Source organism: Takifugu flavidus, chromosome 15 (genome assembly GCF_003711565.1).
Source record: "Takifugu flavidus isolate HTHZ2018 chromosome 15, ASM371156v2, whole genome shotgun sequence".
NCBI lineage: Eukaryota > Metazoa > Chordata > Actinopteri > Tetraodontiformes > Tetraodontidae > Takifugu > Takifugu flavidus.
The window spans coordinates 2,231,922-2,252,807 of NC_079534.1; the positions used below are offsets into that span (position 1 = coordinate 2,231,922).

Consider the following 20,886-nt stretch of genomic DNA (forward strand, 5'->3'; position numbering starts at 1 on the left):
GAAGAATTTTTAAAATGTGCTCTCTGTGTGTCTACACATGATTCCTAAGATGTGAGGAGGGAGTAGTCTTGCCAGATAAAGCACTTAATCCTCCTGAGTGGATGAAAAGAGGCCGCGGGTTTCATCTTTAACCGGGTCAGAGAAGGCAAAGAGCAAAACCTACCTGACAGGTCACCAACTGGCTTCACATTTACCCTGAAACATCTCTGTCCAGGACCCAGGACTCATTAAAAAATCTGTCCAGGCACCGATATGAGCGCGTGTTGTGTTTAAGGAACCATTTTAAGGGTTTTCTGCTGCCTGATGAGGGCCTCTTTTAGACCTGTAGATGGTCCTGTGATAGTCCTGCTGGTCTATGAGAGGTGTTCTCCGGTGGCCTGAGGAGGATTAACCTCCCGAGACTAAAGGTTAAGACATGTGCGCACGATCTTACGTGGTCTGGCTGCATCTTTTTACATTTGTAACTTTAGTCCAAAAATACACAAACCTTACAAAATGGGTCATCCATTCTGGTTTAAATCCAGACTTATATTAACATATTATATTAACAAGTTCTGGACCTGAGTCCATTCAAACCACATTTAAATGTTTTATAAAGAGGTTTTTATTGTCAGATAAAGAGGGAAGTTCTGATTCTTGCAATTGGAAAGTGGTGGGAGACGATTTACACTTCACATCAAGACTTTGACTCAATTTCAACTTTACACTTCATTTCTAGATAATGTTGGCTGCGTCAGACACTCGTCTGTAACGATTCCCCAGTTCGAACTCGGCTATTTTCATAAATCCGGAACACAAAGCAGAGATTAAAGAATTCCAAGCCAAGAATTAGTGTTGAGTGTTCCTTTAAGGAGTGCGACCACGAGCACAGGTGTCTGCTCCTCTCTCTGGACTAATCCACGCGCTTTCACAAGATCACTATAATAAGACCACGGACTTAAAGTTGGAGCTGGGATATTCATACTGGTCACGCTTATGCCTTAAATCTTAAAGGTGTTGGGTGGGCCAGGGAGGAGCGAGGAGACTTTTAAAAATCTGCCATGAGATTTAGTGTAGGAAGACTGACAACTTAAATAAAAATGGACTTGTTTTAATTGTGGATCTTTTTTTCCCTGCCCAAATGAATAAAGGTGTTAATGGGAGACGTGTGCACATCTGGTGTGGGGGGCTGAACGAAGATAACAGTGGGACTTGGAGACAAAAATAAATACATTTATAAACCAAACTCTCAAACCTCAAATCTCAGATTAAGAAGTATTAGCTTAAAAATAATGTCATTAAATGCTTTCTTATCCTGACCCCTGCCTGAACCTTACACCCCTCCATCCTGGTTACACGCTTCTGCTGCAGAGTTCATTTGATATCACTTTATTCAAGACATGAAACAGTTTTATCTGCACTCCACAACGGCTGATCTATAGCGACGAGCTAATATTCTAGTGATCAATGGAACGTTGTCATCTATTTTTAGTGATCCAGTTGGCAGAGGCACGCCACCCCGCGGTTGATCCAGTGTTTCTGTGGCTTGTCAGAAGGTAACTCAATGGACATGACGTAGTTGGTGGAGTGGCCAGTGGTGGACAGGGTCCCCCTGCGAGCACTGGTCTTGTAAACAGGACAAACATAAATGTCCTCGTGTTTAAACTGGGCCATTTCTCCCGGTCTGAGCTTCATGATGGGCAGTGGGTCGAAGAGGATTTTGGGAAGTGACTCTCCAATAACCATGTTCTCTCTGTCCCAGCGTGCCCCCTCCATGAACAGACCCGTAACGTAGGCCCCGTCCTCCGGCTTTTCATCCATGCTGCTCTCTTCTTTGGTCACCTGCAACAAAATAGTGAGTGAATATCATCCAGCTCTTGCTAAATGACTCACCCAAGCCTGAAAGCTAGCAGAGCGTGTCAGTAGTGCGCACCTCAAATTCAAAGCCGAGCCAGTCGATGGGGATGTGGTACTTCCTGGCAAAATTCTGGGCCACTCCAGTGAGGAAGGACTGGGGAAAGTAGAATCCAGAAATCCAGAAGACGGTGGGTGCATCATTATCTATCCATTTCTGTGAAAAGATTGTAGAGTCAATCATACAAACACAGATGTGTGGTTATCGCAGTCTACAGGAGACGTAACACATCATAGATTCTTACTTGGAGGAAGTCCAGCCTGGCAAAGAGGTCGGCCACATAGCTTCCAAAAGGCTTGAGAGAGGGGTAAGACTTGGCTGCCCATATAGTGGGTATTTTGCCCACGAGCATGCTATTATAGACATCTTCAAGTTCTGAAGACATAACAATCTGACCCCTCAAAGCTTTGCAGATGTTCACCATGCTGACACGCACCACGATAATAAGTCTGTTGAGGGAAGAGAAAAAGAAAATGACTGTAAATCTTATCTGATTAAAAGAATAAGCCACTCATCGGTCCAAGTTTTCATTACCTGTTAAAACGAATGATTTCTTGCCTCAAAACCGTATTCATGGACTCTTCATACTTGACTGGATATTTTTCCACCACTGCCTGAAGGTCAAAATTTTGAGGAAGTTTGGACAGGATGTCCTCTGCAAGCTCCTCTACGACTTGCTGCGAAGCAAACAAGCACAAAGTGACTGAACACGTTCCCTCTGGGACCACGCGGAGACAGTTCTACAGACACTGTTGCCAACTCCAACCTGAGGAGACTTCCCGCCGCCCGAAGTCTGTCTGGGAAGCGTGAGCAGGACTCCGTTCAGGAGCTGATTGGTCTCCTGGTTGTCCTTCGTGATGTCGGCGTTGCTGTGAAGTCCGAACACGCATGGATCGGCGCATATCGGAAGCGACCGAAGGTATTTAACATATTCCTGAAATAAAAAGAACAATAATAGGATAAAGTGACGTTCTCCTTATATATATATGCTGACCCAGCGCTGTGATAGTACATTTGGAAGGAGGCATTGGCTGGGAAGAAGCTACTTTGGGACTACCTGATGTGGGCTGTGAGCTGGGACATAATACAGGCCTCCCTCACACAGCTCGTAGCAGTCCTTTTCAACCAGGTCTCGACTGTAGAAGATGGACAGCAGCGACATCAGCAGACGCCTGTCCTTATCATCTGTCACCCTCCCACCATAGTTGCACTCGCCTGAAGAGAGATTAAAATGGAAATCACTCCAGAACACGTTGAGCCGCTTATCTAACAAGCAACGTAAACTCGGAATATTCGTTTCATGATGCAAAAACAATGAAAACGCCTCTGCTGGGTTTTGTTTTTTTACCTGTGAGGTAGGTAAGGGCCTCCAGCTGAACCTCTTCATAATCATCCAGAAACATCTGTATCTGCCTCATACTGATCTTCAAGTCTGACTCATTAAATTCATAGGGGATATTCCAGCCTGGCAAAAACAAAATCCCAAACGACTATAAAGTTCCAGTACAGTGTATACTACAGTAATCATCAGTGTAAACGTGGTGGTTCTCACCTAGTGGTCCAAAGTTCCTTCTTTCTTGCACTAAAGCGTGGAAAAAAGACAGCCCGAAGAGGAATTTCTGCCAATAAACCGGTTTAGTGCAGCACTCAAAGAAGTCGGGGTCAGAGATGGGGTGGCTGACATAAGAGCTCAGCAGGTTTGCTCTCAGTCCTTTGGGGGGCTCGTTGGTCATTTTCAACCCGTTCTGCAAAATACTGACTGGGAAATGTGGGGACGGATAACTGGTTAACCACAACCTGCAGTGGGGGGAGAACAGGCGGGTTAACTCTTGTTGGTTAATAGGAACGTCTCGTCAAAGTGATCATTTGCTGCAGTGGTTACCTGAAGCTGCGGTGGGTGTTCCCTGGGACGATGGTCTCCTCGCAGATCCTCTCCAGAGCGGGCATCCAGCTGGTGGCCAAGTGGCAGTTCTGTAGCACCACCCAGGTCCCCTTCCTGATTGCTTTGTCAATCATGTCCGACGCTATTGGTCCTTGACCTTGTCCCAGAGAAATGGTTTGGGTCTTGTTGCCACCCATGTTCAGATCATCAGCAAACTTTAACAGGCCTGGAGTTAAAATAATACATAAGTGAATAAACACACGCCCAACTCAACAATAAATGCATCCACATACATTGAAAATTGCGATTCATCACCTGCGGTTGGATCTGTTCCCGGCGACAACACAAAGATGAGGGGCGAGCAGCAGTTGGAGTCGTTGTACGTCCCAGCCAGGTCAAAGTTGGGCGGTTCAATGTACGCCTGTCCCTTATTGGTCACCACAAAATCCTGCACCGCTGGGATGAGTTTATCTGGCCTGAAGCAGCGGATCACTACCATTCTGTCCATCCCCTCGAGCTTGCTCCACTCATCAGGTAGGATCTCCTCGTGGGGCTTTCCAGAATCATAGAAGAGCTTCCACTTGGCGATGTTGTCTTGGACGTGCTGGAACAAGCCGCTGAGGTTCGGAAGGTTGGACGCCCGGACAATTTCAGACCAGGATTTAATGGAAAGCCACTCTGGAGCAGGGTTGGGGTAGGGGTTATCTAAGGCTATTCCGCCCGTCAGGAGGAAACGCCAGACTTGCTCATCGATCTGACCCTTGCCCTGCATGATGCCGACAGTGAGCAGCAGGGAGAACAGCAGCTTGTCCTTCTCAAAGAGGGAACGACACACGTTTTTGTAGATGCTGAGGGTGAAGTGATCCACGATGTTGAAGAGTCTCTGGTCCAGGTCGTCGCTCGGCTCGCTGTTGGCAATAGAGTTCACGTAGAGGTTGACGAACCAGGTCAAGGAGTACTGGTACATTGGCTCGATGTTGGCCAGCTCCGAAATACAGAAGAACAGAATGGCGGAGTGCTCGGCCACGGGACGGTAACCCATTCGAGTGTCATCGATCTCTTCCTCGGTCACGCTGGCGATTTTCTGCTTCTCCGAGATCTCGATGGAGAGGGTTTTAGAGGACGACAATATTTCGATGGCGGTTTCATTCTCCAGGATGCTGCCCTCAGAAGAGGAGAGGACGTGCAAGATGCGGTCCTCGATTTCCTTCAGTTGCTTGTTGTTGTCAGCGCTCTCTAAGATGAGCTGATGCTTTTTCTCTTCCAACTCGGGCTTCTCTTTAGCTGCCACGATCCCCAGCAGCTGATCCTGCAAACCTTGCGGCGTGATCATGAAGTTCAAAAGACAGACTTTGACAGCCACCTCTGGAAGGTAGTGAGGGTTTCTCAGCCGTGTGGTCATGTAAAAGAAAAAGTTCCGGTTGTATTCCACAATATTGTCCCCGATCTTCATGTATTCTGTACCCTGTTGTTTGAAAGTCAGCTTCATCAACACGGGTTCAATCACTGGGTCGAGTTCCTCGCCAACGTTCTCTAAGAGGACGGGCGTTCCAGCCGGGATGCAGTTCTCCAGCTTCCTCACATAATCGGCATCGGTTAGTTTGATAGTGACCAGATGGTTGGACTTCTCCATGTTTTTGATCCACCGGTTGGCTTGACCTTGAGGGTCAATCATCAGGGGCCACCGGCGGGAGTTAAACACAGTGATTCCATTGTCTGTGGAGTAGGAGTCCACTGGCAGACCAGCAATCTGCCACGACCTGATGGCCACCTGGTTACCCAAAGTGGAGCTCAGGGTGAAGTCACCGGAACAGGGGATTTCCTTTCTCTGGCACTCAGTATGCCACAGCTCCTGGCACTCCGTACGGTAATCGACTGGAAATGCCCCGAGGTAAGAGACAGTTCCAGAGCAGAGGAGGATGTCGCCTGTCAGGTTGTCGTACCTGAAGAAAAGATATAATTAATAAAATACAGATGCTCCGCAACAACCTTTAAGCAAATCTAGGCAGACTTCACTCCAATTACCTGATCTGCAGCTGCTTGGCAGCATCCGTCCACCTGTGCTTCTCTCCGCCCAGTCCTCCGATCAACTTCTCTGCCCTGATCAGCTTCTGAGAACACCATTCAATGTTGTTCTCCAGCTCTTGCTTCTTGTTATTCATGGCAGTCAAATCATCGTTCAGGACTTGGAGTTTGTCTTCAACCTCTTTCAATTCACCTCTTTTAACATCCAACATTTTCATCTGGGCAGCGAGTTCGTCCTCGGCCATCTTCAGCCTCTCCTTCTTGGGGGCCACCACCTTGGCGACCCTATCGTACACCTCCATTGCTCGCACCCAGCTACAAAGACCCTCACAAGCCGACGAGACTTTTGTAATAATGGAGGGCTGAAAGTCGGGGTTGTTTATATAGTTATCTCTAATTTTCTTCATGTATGGGGGGGGGATGTTGTCTTTGTCATAGGTTTTGAGGCTGTCCAAAAGCTTCAGGTCTCCAAGAAGTTTCTTTGATGGGCCCCAGTAGTCTTCGACCATCTTACCTGCAAATCATATATGATAATGTCATTCAAGTCTGAGTAGATCGGGCCTCTCGCTTAATCTACTCTAATGACAGCGATGACCCCTCAAATCCTTAAAACACATTGTGTGTAAAAAGAACTGAATTTCCCCCTTGTGGGATTAATAAAGTCTCTTTTGAGGCTGTGATCTTACCAGATCCTTTAGCATCTTGCTTTCTCTCTGGTTTGATGCCTTTCATGATGCAGATGGACTCCAAGACCAGTTTGACTAGTGCTGGAGGGTTCTGCATAGACTTTAACAGCGTAATGTCTGAGGGTTTTAAGGTGTCCAGGGCGGATAAGGCAGCCTCCAACGCAGGCATAGCTTCTGCCAGGTCTCCCTCACAGTCATCCTGCAAGAGAAATCATTTATGTATTTCTCATTTAACATTTCTTAAAGCCAGACACCAGGTTGTTTTGTGGTGAAAATACCAAGACATCCGTACCTTGATGAGTTGGGCAGCAGCTGCTGCTTCGTTAGCGACCTTCTCGTCGGCGGACACCAGTTCTTTCTTAGCATCCACGTCCACCGTTTCAGCCTCTATCATCACCATCATTTTGTCTGTCTCAGCTGAGGTCTGGATGAGCTCCGGCTGCAAGGCTGTAAGCTCTTCCTGCATCACTGATACCTGTAGACAAGAAAAGAATGTTATTACAAAAAAAGATGAAAGTAAACAATATTTTGTGTAATATTCTGTGTAATGCTGTCCGGAGTGATGCGTCACCTGAGAGGTAGCAAACTCAAGTTTCTCCAGACCAACCACGTAACGCTCTTTTGCCAAAGCCACTTCATTCCTCTTAACATTGAGGAGTGACTTAAAGGTGAGGATAAGCTCCAGGTAGGAGGTTGGTGTCACATAGTTGTGTCTTCTTAATCTGGAGTAGTACCTTTCAGACATATCTCTGGCCGTGGTTTGAAATGTTTTGCACATCTCCACCACCCTGTTGTGACACAGAACAATACGTCAACAATGTCCTGAAAATCCATCAATCCATGTATCCACCTGTCTCTCCTTACTCCAGTCTGACGCGATCGTCCATTTCCACTTCCTCTAGAAACTTGTGGGCCACCATCTCCAAAGCATCATTTGGCCAGGCATGAAACCAATCAATAGTGCAGCAATTGATAAGGGAGGGGAACATCCTGAGGCGGTTCCTGAATGCATCACCAATTGGACTCATGGCTTTGGAAACAACAATTTAGGTTAGAAAACAAAACTGGGTGGAAAATGTGATGAACGTATCTGTAGGAGCGCCTACCCAACACAATATGAAGGTTCATCTTCACCCGGTCAATGAAGAAGTTGTACATTGACAGTGGGGTGGCGTCGATATTTTTGCACTCTATTCTGGCAATCTCCTGCATTTTCTCTATGACTTCACCCCGTTCGTCCGCAGGAAAAATGTTGGGCACGTCGCCAGTGTTGAGCAGCATGTTGATATCTTCTACCATGGCCTCGTCCTTAATCTGACTGTCAGTGAACAGGAACACCATGCTTTTCCCTTCAACGCCCGATTTAGTCATGAGGGTCTTCAGATCTTCCCGCCAGTCTGCCATGCTGTAATTCTTGGTCAACTCAATATGGAATAGGGTGTAATCAGTGATGAAAGTTGCTAGCTTGGCGGCGCTCTGACGCCCTGAACCACCAATGCCCACGAGCAAGAGGTGGCCGTTGTCTTGTTTCAGCACACGGCAAATGCGGGAGACGTGTTCAATGCAATACTTGCACATCACAAGAGGCATCGGTGCCTTGCTTGTGCTGTTGTACTCGTCCAGGTATTGCTCCATTGCAGATTGCAAAGACGACAGGTCTGTAATCTCGTCGTACGCCCTAATGTCGGCATCGGGATTGGAGTAGTCTCCAAAAAACAAGCTATGGATGTCTTCGTTCTCCACCTGTCCGTCTGGGTTAAGATGGCCAAGGAGCTAAATGAAAAAAAATCAGTGCAGTTAAACACAAGACGGAGGTTTTTGAGACCTAATAAACTGAGTCCAATGACAATAAGCTTACGAAACTAAGGTTTTATAACCAAATGAAATCATAAGCCTCAGATTTCTTATTTCTTATCGCGAGACTGCAAAAAATCTGCGTGATAGACAAATCATCATATCAAATCAACATAAGCCGTAACAAAATTCGGCTTTAGATGTTGCCGCTTGCGTTTACCTCGTCCATACTCTTCTGAAAGAAGGTTCTGGTTCTCTCCTTGACGATATCAAAGAAAGCCTCCTTGTCTTTGTCTTCGATGAACCTGTCAGAAAACACGCGGTAGACCTCGTGGACCCAGAGGCGAATCAGCTTGTCTCCCTCCTGTTTTAAGGGGCAAACGTGCATAAGGAGAAGATCTAGCAGCCCAGGACAAACGTCGTAAACATTTAAAGATCAACTCTACAAATACCTGCAAATGTGTGTGTGGCGCGAGAAGCGCGCCGCGGATCACTCGAGCGAAATCCCGCAGGTTAAAAATGTAATGGGACTTGGATGGGGTTGGAAGGAAGTGGTCTATGGAATCCTTATAGACTGCCATGGTGGCTTGGACCATGCTTTGCCCCAGACTGGATACAGGAGAAAACACATTAACCCTTTCTTATGATGACAATTAATGTATGATATATTACACAGGACATTTGACAATCCACCTGGAAAAAGACATGTCGAAGCCCTTGCTGAAGTGCCAATCAGTGATGGAGCAGAATATCTTGGTCAGCGTTTGATCATCGAAGGAATTGATGGAGATGACGTTCAAGTGACGAGTGAAGCGACCTGACATTGCAAACAGTTTATTAAATACAGCGGTGCTTTTGATTAAAAGAAAGACATGATGACTTTAGCAGTACCTGTAATATCATTCTTTCCACCTCCAGGAGGCCCCATGGCAGATATAAACAGCACGTCGATTATGTTCAATTTGGAGGTGTCCTTCTTGTCATACCAGTGACGGTGATCAATCCACTGTCTCAACAGCTCAATTGGGGGTTGAGCACCATACACCTCTTTAGCCGGCATGTTAAGATCATCTATATAATCGAGAACCGTAGCATTCAAACGGCAGTCAAGTATTTTTCTATGTGCGTGCTCATCCTGCTGTGTTAGCATCCACTTACCAACATAAATAATACACTTCTTTCCAACAGGGGGCCCAAATACACCCTTTCTCCTTCTGTCCAGTTTGGCCATGATGATGTCTTGAATCTGTGTCGATGCGGTTCGTGCTGAGAAGTCGATACAGTTTGGAGTGTACTTGTCTTTAGGAAGCTTTACTAAGAAGCTTTTATTGATGACAGATTTTCCTGTGCCAGTGGGTCCCACAAAAAGCATTGGAACCTCCTGCTCCAAATAGGTATGCAAGAAAAACTTCTGACGTGCAGTCTCCATGGTTGGGATAATGAGATCTCCCACCTGATGAAGATATAACAAGTCTTAAAAAAGTGCAACTATTCCAGCATCATTGTTCCTACAAAACACACTTACATTGGCCCCATCTGCAATTTTGCTTTCTTCATTACTGATGGATTCAGTCCAATTATTCCACTCTCCTGATTCAGTCAGGTAGTAGTAGTCATAAACAGTGCCTGCACAAAAGTAGGTAAAATTAGCCACTACAAGTAACAAATAAATTGCAAGTATATCTATATTTATGAGGGCTCGCCACCTTTCTCAGGGAATACGTGGCTCCTATTAATTGTGATGTCCTTGGGCACTGGGTACTGAGGGTTTTTGCCTCCGATGAGAGCACGAAAGAATTCATCAAATTTGGCGCGATAATGGCCAGCGATAGTCCCACCCAGACTCCAGACGGCCGCAAACAAGAATAGAGACTTTAGCCACTCGGTGACTTCTTCGTCATGGGAACTTGTTGAAGTGATGTCATCTACATCTAGGAAAGAATGTAACAAAAAACATAAATATATGTATTCTGGTAGCTGTCGAGGTAAAAAAAAAAAAAGAAAGATCCCCACTTACTTATGAGACAGGTATACAACTTCATTAGGCTGGAAGTCAAGTGAATGGGGGAGGTTTTAATAACAAAGCGACACTGGCCCTCTACGAAATCTAAACAGGGCTGAACTAGCCAGTCAAACATGCCCTTAATCTGTGTTAGAAAATACAAAAGACAAAAATGCATGTTAAATCCAGCACATGCAGTGTGTGGGTAAAAAGGTATTTTGAAAAGCCACAAGTAATCCCACCATTTCTTTCTGTTTGCCCCTTAGAGTAGCAGGCAGGGTCTTGATGTAAGAATCTCGGAGCGGATGCCAGCCAAGCTGCAGTGGCTCCATGTAGATCATCCCACACCTTTGGAAAGTTCAATACATTCAACCATAGTTCCTCTACTGCTCAATTGCTGCTCCAGGCTTTGTAGCTTACCTGCTGACTGTAGCTGGAGAAGCTTGTTCTAGGTCAGCTGTTTCAAAAATCAAGCTCATTTTTGAGCTCATCTGAATGATCTCACCGCTCATCAGACAAAGCTAGCACACAAGGGAGGAACATGATTTTTTTTTAAATGTCATAAATTTACCATACATTTTAACTCAATAGCACAGACTACAATAATCCTGTGGCTGGCAAGAGGAAATCCTACAAAAAACAAACAAACCAAAAAAAAAACAGAGGCGCCTTTACCTTTTTGTTATCATCTAAAACGGTATTCATGTTCTCAATCCAGACTGCATCAATGGGGCCATCAAAGATAATCCACTGACGATTCTCTGACGTAGAGAGGGCCTGATTTCTAAAGGAGGTTGCGAGTACGCCATCGGACCACTCGTAGCTCACTGGATCAAAGGAGCCATACAGCTGACCCATAGGAATGGCCTTGGGATTAATGACGCAGTAATTCACTGCAAACTCCTCTATTAGCTTTTCTGAAATATGACAAGATGACAAATATTGGTATTAAAAAAGACACATCGTTTTTACAGTGAAGCTGAACAACAATGGCATTTAAATAGTAAAATGCATACCCTTAGAAAGGTCAGTAAGGGCCGCCGAAAGAACTTTATATGCGCAGGTTTTTCCTCCTTGAGGGTCTCCGACGATCATGAAACCGTGACGTACCAACATCATCTCGTACACCTACACAAAGCAGAATATGAGCTCCAGTCGGTTCCAACAGTCTGCAGCACCTTAGAAAGTGTTCCTCAATAACAACCTGAATAATTTTGCCAATGAACCAGGGGACGGACTGAAGATTGAGCTTGGCGATATTATTATTAATAGCCTTGAGGAGGAGATCATAGTCTGGTTTTGGAAGGGACACTCCGGGAAATAAATCCGAGATTATACCCTGTTGGAATTAGAGTTACCAAGAGTTTGTTCAGAATCCTGACGTACCAAATGAAAAGTGATTTGGTTTCTTTAGCTATGTCACCTCGAACAATGGAACATCCTGTGGCAGAAACTTGGCCATGTTGACATCCATCAGGGCTCTAAGCAACAGCACGCTTTCATTCTCATTTGGGTACTTGAGCCTTAGGTTTCCTGCTGCAGTCAGCACAGACTTGACAGCTCGCATACCATAGTCATAGTGGTGCTGAGAAGACAGCTGCTCGGAGCACAAACGGTACGTAGCCACGATTTTCTGGGCCAGACTGTTGGGATTGAAAAAACTTGGTGTGAGTGATACTGAACGGCAGTCAGAGCCAAAAGCCAAACCTGGGATTTACAGACATTTCATCAAGGCAACGTTCACACATACGGTACCTGCGCGATTCAATAAAGCCCATGGAGTATAATGAGATTTCTCCGATGAGACAATAGTCTGGCACCATCATAGCCACCGTACGGAAAAGAGCCTAGAACCAGATATCATCGATCAGTCATCCAATTCTAGTCTCATTCTGACTTTACAAATTCTTTCCATCATTATATTGTAACTGAAAGGTCCTGGAGCGGTAGTTATGGCACTGGCACCATGACCATGTGACCTTTCATAGATGGGGTAGTACTTACCTTCAGGTTGTCTGGGAGCTCAGCTCTCCCAGCATAACCAGGATTCATGGTGATGAAAACAGAGCAGGTCGGGTTGAGAGACAATTCTGTCCCCTCAAACAAGAAGGTCTTCAGATTGCGACCAATGGCCCGCTGTATACACAGGACCTGCTGGGCCACCACGGACAGCACCTCCACCTGTAGCACACGCCATGTTGTATCAAAACCAGTCATCCAGATCAAACACATGCAATCACTGTTTATACAAGCACAGAATTTGTGCAAAGGATACTAATTTTACTTATAATATGAAATAGATGGACAAATTATGGGAGTAGACACGAAAAGAGGAAAGTGCCAAATAATTTGCTCACCTCAATACGGTTGAACTCGTCAAAGCATGCCCAAGCCCCGGACTGAGCCAGACCTTTGAAGAACTTACTCATGGCCTTGTAGTCCAGGCCATCAGAGCAGTTAAACACCACACACTACAAACAAACCCATGATTAGTGATTTTCACAAAAACGCAATTCAAAGAGTTGTTTTTATGCCTTAAAATGGGCACCTGTTTAGCCAAAGCCTTTGCCAGATCTTTAGTGGTTTCAGTCTTTCCAGTACCAGCAGGACCCTCCGGAGCCCCTCCCAAAGTCAACTTCAGGGCTCCCATCAGAGTTCTAGTGCAGCACAAAATAATTGGGTCAAAGGACAGTTTTAAAGCCGATAGATGGAATGTTGGAATTGAATGGTTACCTGTAGCATCGGTCAGTAAGTGGTGTGATCACCAGACGGGGTGAATTGCCCAGATATTCATAACCGTACTTCAAGGTGGTAGTGATCATTCGTAACATTACATCGTCGTCCCTCCAGAAATATTGCAGTTGTGAAAGCCATTTAAAGTCATTTAATGAGCAGACGCCCTCCTCTGACAGCTGTGCAACCACATCGCGAGCTGGGAGAGGACAGAAATGGATTTACTAGGGTGACAAGTCATATTCTTTTTTACAGTATAACACTTCTTAGTTGTACAACTGTACGATGCCGGGTGATAGTAGTCGTCATTGTGAAAATGCGGGCTACATTACCATGAACGTCTATCACGATGAGAGCGCCGATGGTCATCCTTGCACCTGCTGGCAAATTTCCACGGACCACCTGGACAATATCAGCAATCTGATTGTTGCATTTTTCCACATAGGCCTTGGAAATGGGAGTCGACATAAATCCATCAGTCATTAATCTTTGCGCCTAATTCTGGTAGTTAAAAGAAACAGTAAAAACAAAATAGCGCACAGGCAGAGAGTTGGCCTGGATGGCCTCCGATACTTCCGTGGTCCAAAATACAGAGGAGGCGCAAATGACAACTTGCCCGGGCCACAGCAACACCCACTCCTTCCTCGGCACCTAAACACAAATATCACACAATACAGTTTGATTTTTACATAGTTTGTCTACAACAAAAAGAAGAGCCCAGTCCTAAATATTTGATATTACTGCAGAAGATAACTCATAGACATTCTTAAAAGAAATGATATCTAGATGCTATATCAGTACATTGTCCATAAAATATTCCAGAATTGTTTCAAAGTATCTACTGACAATTCCAGTGAAAAGTGTTGGAAACATTATAAATAGCTTGTGTTGTGTACCTCTGTATAGTTAAGCAATCCCTGATGGATGACATGGCGAACGCTGCTCAACATCAACTTCTCCACCTGCAGAAGCCATTTCTCCACCATACCCTTAAAGACACGATCGACTATGTCAACCACTCTGTAAATTTGCTCAGCACAAAAGATGTTGTTAACAATAAAGTCGGTAAATCTGTGTTCTGTGACGTACCTTAGAATCAGCGGGATAGATGTTTTCTATGAAGGGCATCGTCTCTTTCTCCGAGCTGATCATCCCTGTGATCGCCATCTCCTCAGTGAACTCCAGTTTGGCAATGCCCTCAAAGCACTTCTTGAGGTGGGGCTGCACACAGAGTGGGTCTTTGGTCTGCGACAGGATTTGCAGCAGCTCGTCGTTGGACAAGAAAAAGAACCTAGAGATTGAAAGGAGATGCGATAAGGCGTTTGTTGATGGCCTTAGAAAACTTAGACATGATTATTACATTGAATCATACTCTCGTATGACTTCAGTTAATCATAAACACCTTGGAAAATAGAGACGCTTCTTCTCCAGGTAGATGTTCAGACCCTTGTGGATTTCCTCTAAAAGTTCATTAGACTCCAGCAGCCGTTCTAGCATCCTGGGCTGGTTTGTGACAACCAGCACGCGTGTATCGATTACCTGAAGCAAACAAACGTCACGACGGGACAAATTTCGGAGTAATTACAGAAGACCACCATGTGTATCCAGAGGGATCCTACCGCTTCAGCCATGATGTTCTTCCAGTAGCCGTCCACGATGCCAAACTTGCCTCCCTCCACAGGCATCTGGGCAATGATGTCCTCAGAGCTAAAGATGGGCTCCAGGTAGAGCCAAGTCAGTTGGCACTTAATCAACGCGTCTAGGATATCCTGTATGGACACCAGCCGTTCCTCCCATTGCTAGAGAAAAGATGATAATACCAAAATTTAGAAAAGCATTGTGGCTCCAATATTCACCGGACTTCAGAGGAATACGGCAAACTTGAGATTCTGCACGAAAAATCAATTAAAAATAATCGCAAAGAACACAAAAAAGTTATTCAGTTTAAAGTTAGCTTAAAAAAAAACAGTCATCCGTAGTTTTGGTTTCTGTGCTTTCATCCATTCTTGTGGGAATCAAGAGTGTTTGTGTTTTGTCAAGTCCTACCTTGCATTCTGTTTCAATTGGCTTAATGAAAGGAGAACTTCGCATTGTCTGGACTTTAATGATGTGGTCATCAAGCAGAACCTGGATATCGTCCACAGCCGACACCGTGCTGGTATCCTAAAACGCACCACGGATGCATAAAACAGGAGGTGGGACGGGTGAGTGTATGCTGACGATACGTGTGCTGTTTGGAAAAGGTAACAGCCATGCGTCTGTCTTACCGTGTCTCTGTACTGAGTGAAAGTGAAGCGGAGATCAGCCCATTCCTCCATCATCTTGTTCATGTTCCTCTCCAGCGTGTATTCTTTACTGGCCAGAGCTCCAATCTCTTCCAATCTATTGCAAAGTTAAACAAGAGTTTCACTACCATGTCTTCAGCCTTGCAAATGTATACTTAACAAAAAAATCAAGATCCTTTTTCCCCTCTTAATTTTTCATTCTAAATATGTCGTTTTTCTAATATTTTAGGCGTACTTGTGAGAATAATCCGAAAGTCCCGCTTCCAACATGTCACTGAGCGAACACTTGTCGCCTGGTTTGAGTTCAGTGCCCACGATGCTGCTGATCTGCATGTTAAAAAAGCAAATCACATCAGATGGACAGGACAGAGTGGACATCATATCTACTATAAGACAGAATGAAAACCCTGTCGGCTGACCTGCTGCCAGTGGCGCTCTTTGAGTCCTGGGTTACTGATGGTTGAGAGGACGGGCATGTGCAGCTTGAATTGTTCTACCTTGGCCCGAAAGCTTTTGGCCACGAGTTGAGGCCCAGGCAGGTTAGAGAAAGTCCTGCCCAGCTTGTGCAGGGTTTTCCACATGACGTCCAAGTCATCGTTGATGGCCTCGGAAGCCAGATTTTTGAAAGGACCTGCGGGTTAAATGATGGGGGGGGGTTGTATGTGAGAAAGGTTGAGCTTTGAAAACCTCGTCGCAACATGAAAAGGATAAAGCGTATACATCTACCTTGCATCCAGACGTCTGACATGTTATTAAAGGTCAGTGCCGTGGTCCAGAGTTGTTCATGTGGCATCTTGTCGGCGATCAGGGTTTGGATCATTGGGAAACTGGTTTTCCCCTTTTCCAGCAAACTCTGCTCATTGTTGATGTCCTAAGGTAAATAGTTCCCCCCCCACAAAACAATGAATCCTTGATACAGGTCAACATATACGGCGTTACAAGGAGCGCTTCTACCCCCACGCAGGGGGATGAATGTCACCTCTATCTCTTCGAGATATTCCTTCAGTTTGAGATTGATTTCATTGATCGTTCCCACGTTTATGTTCAACTCCTCAATGCTTATCAGCTCCTTCTTCTCCATCGACTCTATGAGTTTGCTCAACGTCTGCATGTTCTCATTAAGGTCCGCTATCCTGAGGGAGTGAAATAGCAGGTGTCAAGGTTAGGAAAGCACTAGCTGGGGTTCCGGATGAATACAGAGCAGCTGGCGAGCTGACGATAAGGGACAATCTGAACTAAAAGTGGGGCGTTGATCAATAAATGCAAAGTTAGTGGACATCATTCCAACAAACACAATGCAGAAGGGTTAATATTTGCTTACCGTTGTTTAATATGTTCTTCAGTTTGTTCTCTGGTGATGACTAAACGAACCTTATTTTCTTCAAGCTTCTTCAAGATCTTTTTCGGCCACGCAAACACACAAGCGTTTAACTTTACATCATCCACTTGAGGAAAGGAGAGATGGAAAGCAAAAACTTCCTCAGTGCTCATTTGGTATTTAAATGTTTGTAAGTGGATGTAAAGTGAAATGTTGGACATACAGGATAGAATTGCACAATCCATCAAGAAGCGGAGTCGGAATATCGCTATCTTAATTTCATCTATTAACTTGAAAATAGTGTCTTCAGTGGTCTTGACTATGAACTTGTCGAGTGTCACCAGTTGCTTTGTATTTTCTGGGATGCTGCTGATGGTCTCGGTGATCTCGTCATACTTTCGACAGATCCTGGACAAGAAAAGCAGACATTCAGCGATACTAACACTTAAACCAGGTCTGCTGTTGCTCCATGAAATCTCGTTACCCTTCGTTTAGGGCTCGGTTTTCTTCCGTTTGGAAGGTGATCAACGTGTTCTTCAGGCCCTCTGCACGGTCCCGCAGCTCAATATTCAGCTTGCCAGCATTCAGACAAAACATGGAGAGGGGCACTAACGTCTGTAAATAAGCAATCTGCTGGCACAGCTCATTGAACGGCTTGATGTTCTAGGAGAAGGATACAAAGATCTCAGCAAACAAATCAGAGAAACGTTCCAAGTTGAAAAAAGGCTTTGGAGCAAAGGTAAAATACCACAGTGAATTCTTCCATTGAGTGCGTCTCGCTCAGAAATGTAGATATTTGCTCATTTGCTGTGAGGTCTATTAAACCACTGTATTTTTCATAGACATCCAAATACCTAAAAATGAGGCAGAATACATAGGAATCGTTTAACAAAGTCCCTGCAGCTGATTCAAGTTAAACTAAAAATAGCTGGTTGAGGATGAATCAAATAAAGGGCTAAACCAAAAACGCTCTCCATTAGCCAACACCAGTCTAATCACCCCAGTTCTTACCTCATAGGCCCCTCGGTGCTTTTGTTGAAAACATCTTTGGTTTTTTTAATCAGTTCTCTGACAACCACCTCACTGTGATGGACAGTGCGGATGGACAAGTTCTCAATGTCCTCATACAAGATACATTCCACCTGTACGAGTGAAACCAAAATGGCTCTAGTGACCGGCTCGAGTGAAATAGAAAGAACAATAATTGCAATCAATTATACTTTGGGAATGTTCTCCGATGCATTGATGATTTCCATGAACGATCTGTTAATAACCTCCCAACATTCCTTGAAACTGGGACTGAATTCAATGTGAGGTTCCTTCACTTCCAACTCAACCAGCAGCATCTGAGGTTTGATGATGTCGCCGCCTTCCTGCAGGACAGGGGGCAACAGCAGCAGTTTAAAGCCCATCCTCTTACTTTCTCAACACTGCTTCCATGTTAAGAACAAGCTAAAGTGTTTATTCAGACCTTATACTTGCAGATGAAATCGAATAAGTCATTCAGTGAGTCTAGGACCAGCGTTCGGAGCTGCAGTGACATGAGAGATGACACCCAGCTAAAGAACTCCAGGACGTATATGGGAGCCTCTGCTGTCTGTGGTATGCACTGACGCCAACTGCTGCTATATTTCTCGAGGAGAGCCGCACACTGAGGTACCCACCTAAAATTCAAGATAATCATCTTTAAATTCCACCAGATCAATTTTAATCTCTATAATAGTTGCATTATAACCATTTTTACAACCAACCACAAGTAAAATACAGGTGCTGATTTAAAGTGTCTAACTCACTTGTTGACCAGTTCCTCTCTTGTGGCTTGGCACTGTCTCCGGACAAATGCCTCGAAATGTGAGGGGATGAGGGGGAGGCCCTCAGATGAAAAGTCACTGACATTGACAAATCTCAAGGATGAGAATCTAAAAAAACATATCAATTTGTTATTTATCCTATTACGTAATACCAATTGAGAGTCCAGTCTATGCGAGTCTATGATCTCTCTCAAAAACTGAATTCCACTGAATAAAAAGAAAAGAGGTGGGATGAACTGTAAAAAAATACTGATTTCATCCTGGCAGATTTTTTTTTTTTACATTACCTTTTTAGCCAAATGTTCTGCAGGACGATCGTCATTGCAGAAACGGCAAAGAGGTGATTTTTTATCCACGCGCAACTCTCCTTGTACCCAGATTCCCAAGGCACGGGTGCACGGATGACTCTTTTGGGAAAGGGCGTGGGGACATTGTAAACAGCCAGTCGCCTGCGTTCAGAAGGGTCCAGCAGGACATAGTCAACTAAAAGAAGAACAAAATCCAGGAAGTCGAACGTAATGATGAAATAGAACAAAAGGGCGCCAACCCCTTTGGCATTTCTCATACCTATGCTCTTTCTGAAGCTGAAGTAATAATAGTCTACGACCTTGGCCTCCAAACTTTGCTTGATGAACTGAAGCTGCTGGTTACTTTCAATGTCAGGAGGCAAGAGGCGCCGGATGTTCATCATTTGTTGGCGCGTGGGTGGGGGCAGTTCGGAGATGGGGATAATCTGTTTGATGTAATGCATGTACCTCTGTGCAAACAAAGCCAAAGGTCAAACCAGGATCCTGCAGGCCAACTGAAAGTTCATGGCAAACTGCTTACTCACCTCCCGGTCTTTATTACTGGGTTCAGTCTGCATTTTTCTCTGTTTTTCTTCCCGGGCTTTCATCTTACGCAGTTGCTCCTCAGGAGTCATGGGCGGACTGCTCATAGCGGCTCTTCTTCCTGCTTGGCTTCGCCTTAAAAACAAAGCACAAATTGCTACAAACCCCCCCACAATATTCATCTTAAAATTCTCCTGTGACAGTCCAATGACCTCATCCTTGGTGAAACCATTTGCTGCTGTTCAGATGGGACGCTAGCCATCCGAGAAGGTGTGCGTCGTCTCGGCATTTCAGTTTTAATCTCCTGGGCCACCAATCGGTAGTTTTTACCAATGTAATCGGCGGGACTCCTGCTGGTAAACAGCTCGATGTAAGGAGCTAAACACTGGCCAGAACTGAGCTGCAGGATGTGTGGGTAGAGAGTGTGCTGCGAGACTCTCTGAAGGAAACCGACAGGAAAAGCAGTCTCATTCCAAATTCATCATATGTGAATGTATTGGATCTCTATAGCGCAGCGTCACAGCAAATACCTGATACAGCTCTGAGGGCAGACACGTGCTACAGATGGACTCATCCTCGATCTGGAGATGTTCAAACAGAATAGAAATAATTGCTGGGAAGAACATTATTGCTGACACGGGCAGATCATTTTATTATTTCATCAAGGTATCTGAGGGGCCCAAACCCTCTAATCCGTAATGGCTATGCAGAGACTGATACTCGTACCTCACTGTCGCTGCTGGAGTCGTCATAACTCTGCAGAGGATTAGAAGAAACAATATTAGGGTTTGCTGCTCAACTCCCCTACCCTGACACCTGTGCATCCTGCTACGCGCAGCATGACTGACACATTTTGTGCACCTCGCAGTTCTTCCGGAGGTGCAGAGACTCAAGAGCCCGGCTCTCAGTAACTTACCGCATCGTATTCTGTGTCTCTTTCCATAGTTGCGGACCGAAATTGCTTTATCGATACTCTTAATAAACACGGCTAATTGTTGTATAACGTATGTAATATAGTTTGTTGCTACTGATGAAAGCTCATTTAAACTTTTGCCATTGACAGATTAAATAGTGAAGCTCCTTTGACCTTTGATCATTGAAAAGATTGAAGGGCAGCATTGAAGAGGACGATGTGGTGATGCTTCAGCCAGGCTGTGGTTGGGCAGGGACGCATGATTCAAGCCAGGTTAGCCAAGTTATTCTGGAGAACTCATTGCCTCCTGCTCTGGCATTGTCCACCCACCTCTACTGGTGTTTCCAGGAGGAGAATGCTCCATGCCACACAGCTAGGATGTTCAAGGTATGGATGAAGGACCACCAGATCAAAGTCGGCCCGTTTTCAAGACCTAAACCTCACTGAAAACTTCTGGCCTCCATATATGTTCACGACCCCCACCTCATACGCACAAAAACCTACGACACAGCCCAAATTAACGCCGGTGCGGCAGCCACACAGGTACCTCTCCCCCGGGAGGATTGGTGACCCTGACGTGATCCAATGTGGCATGAAGAAGAAGAAGACTCCACACAGGTTTTTCTCTGTATTTCTTTATTGAACAACAAATTCGAATGAATGAATGCTAATATTGCACCAAAAATATATGAGCGAGCAAAACGCCCCCAAGC

The 20,886-nt window shown here is 45.1% G+C and overlaps 1 protein-coding gene across 1 annotated transcript; it reads right to left on the reverse strand.

The window, feature by feature from the left end:
* Positions 1-1,076: 1,076 nt before the first annotated feature.
* Positions 1,077-20,070, reverse strand: dnah3 (dynein axonemal heavy chain 3). The gene is made up of 60 exons (XM_057057218.1): positions 19,791-20,070; positions 19,473-19,699; positions 19,263-19,395; positions 18,998-19,187; positions 18,718-18,913; positions 18,413-18,538; positions 18,091-18,283; positions 17,840-17,992; positions 17,631-17,761; positions 17,368-17,473; positions 17,104-17,282; positions 16,843-17,027; positions 16,623-16,746; positions 16,281-16,434; positions 16,028-16,172; positions 15,721-15,932; positions 15,537-15,628; positions 15,284-15,398; positions 15,063-15,179; positions 14,636-14,815; positions 14,419-14,555; positions 14,106-14,307; positions 13,913-14,005; positions 13,557-13,667; positions 13,349-13,463; positions 13,017-13,215; positions 12,832-12,940; positions 12,641-12,754; positions 12,288-12,464; positions 12,039-12,130; positions 11,707-11,926; positions 11,488-11,622; positions 11,300-11,411; positions 10,959-11,200; positions 10,704-10,804; positions 10,526-10,631; positions 10,299-10,428; positions 9,988-10,212; positions 9,807-9,907; positions 9,440-9,734; positions 9,173-9,352; positions 8,975-9,098; positions 8,734-8,890; positions 8,502-8,645; positions 7,594-8,260; positions 7,352-7,517; positions 7,059-7,275; positions 6,780-6,962; positions 6,488-6,686; positions 5,802-6,315; positions 4,092-5,719; positions 3,777-4,002; positions 3,447-3,691; positions 3,243-3,359; positions 2,952-3,109; positions 2,661-2,828; positions 2,429-2,571; positions 2,139-2,343; positions 1,913-2,050; positions 1,077-1,821 (listed from the first exon to the last, which is right to left on the reverse strand). The coding sequence occupies exons 1-60, from the start codon at positions 19,884-19,886 to the stop codon at positions 1,468-1,470; spliced, it is 12,003 nt and encodes a 4,000-aa protein (XP_056913198.1). The 5' UTR covers positions 19,887-20,070; the 3' UTR covers positions 1,077-1,467.
* Between the last annotated feature and the right edge of the window lie 816 nt (positions 20,071-20,886).

What these genes read in the sequence shown, in the direction of transcription:
- dnah3 (XM_057057218.1), bottom strand. Translation starts at nt 19,886, where the DNA reads ATGTTCTTCCCAGCAATTATTTCTATTCTGTTTGAACATCTCCAGATC. An exon ending in CTTACTGACCGATGCTACAG is followed by an intron (nt 12,941 to 13,016) that starts GTAACCATTCAA and finishes GTGCTGCACTAG; the next exon opens with AACTCTGATGGGAGCCCTGA. An exon ending in GACGATCGCGTCAGACTGGA is followed by an intron (nt 7,276 to 7,351) that starts GTAAGGAGAGAC and finishes GTGTCACAACAG; the next exon opens with GGTGGTGGAGATGTGCAAAA.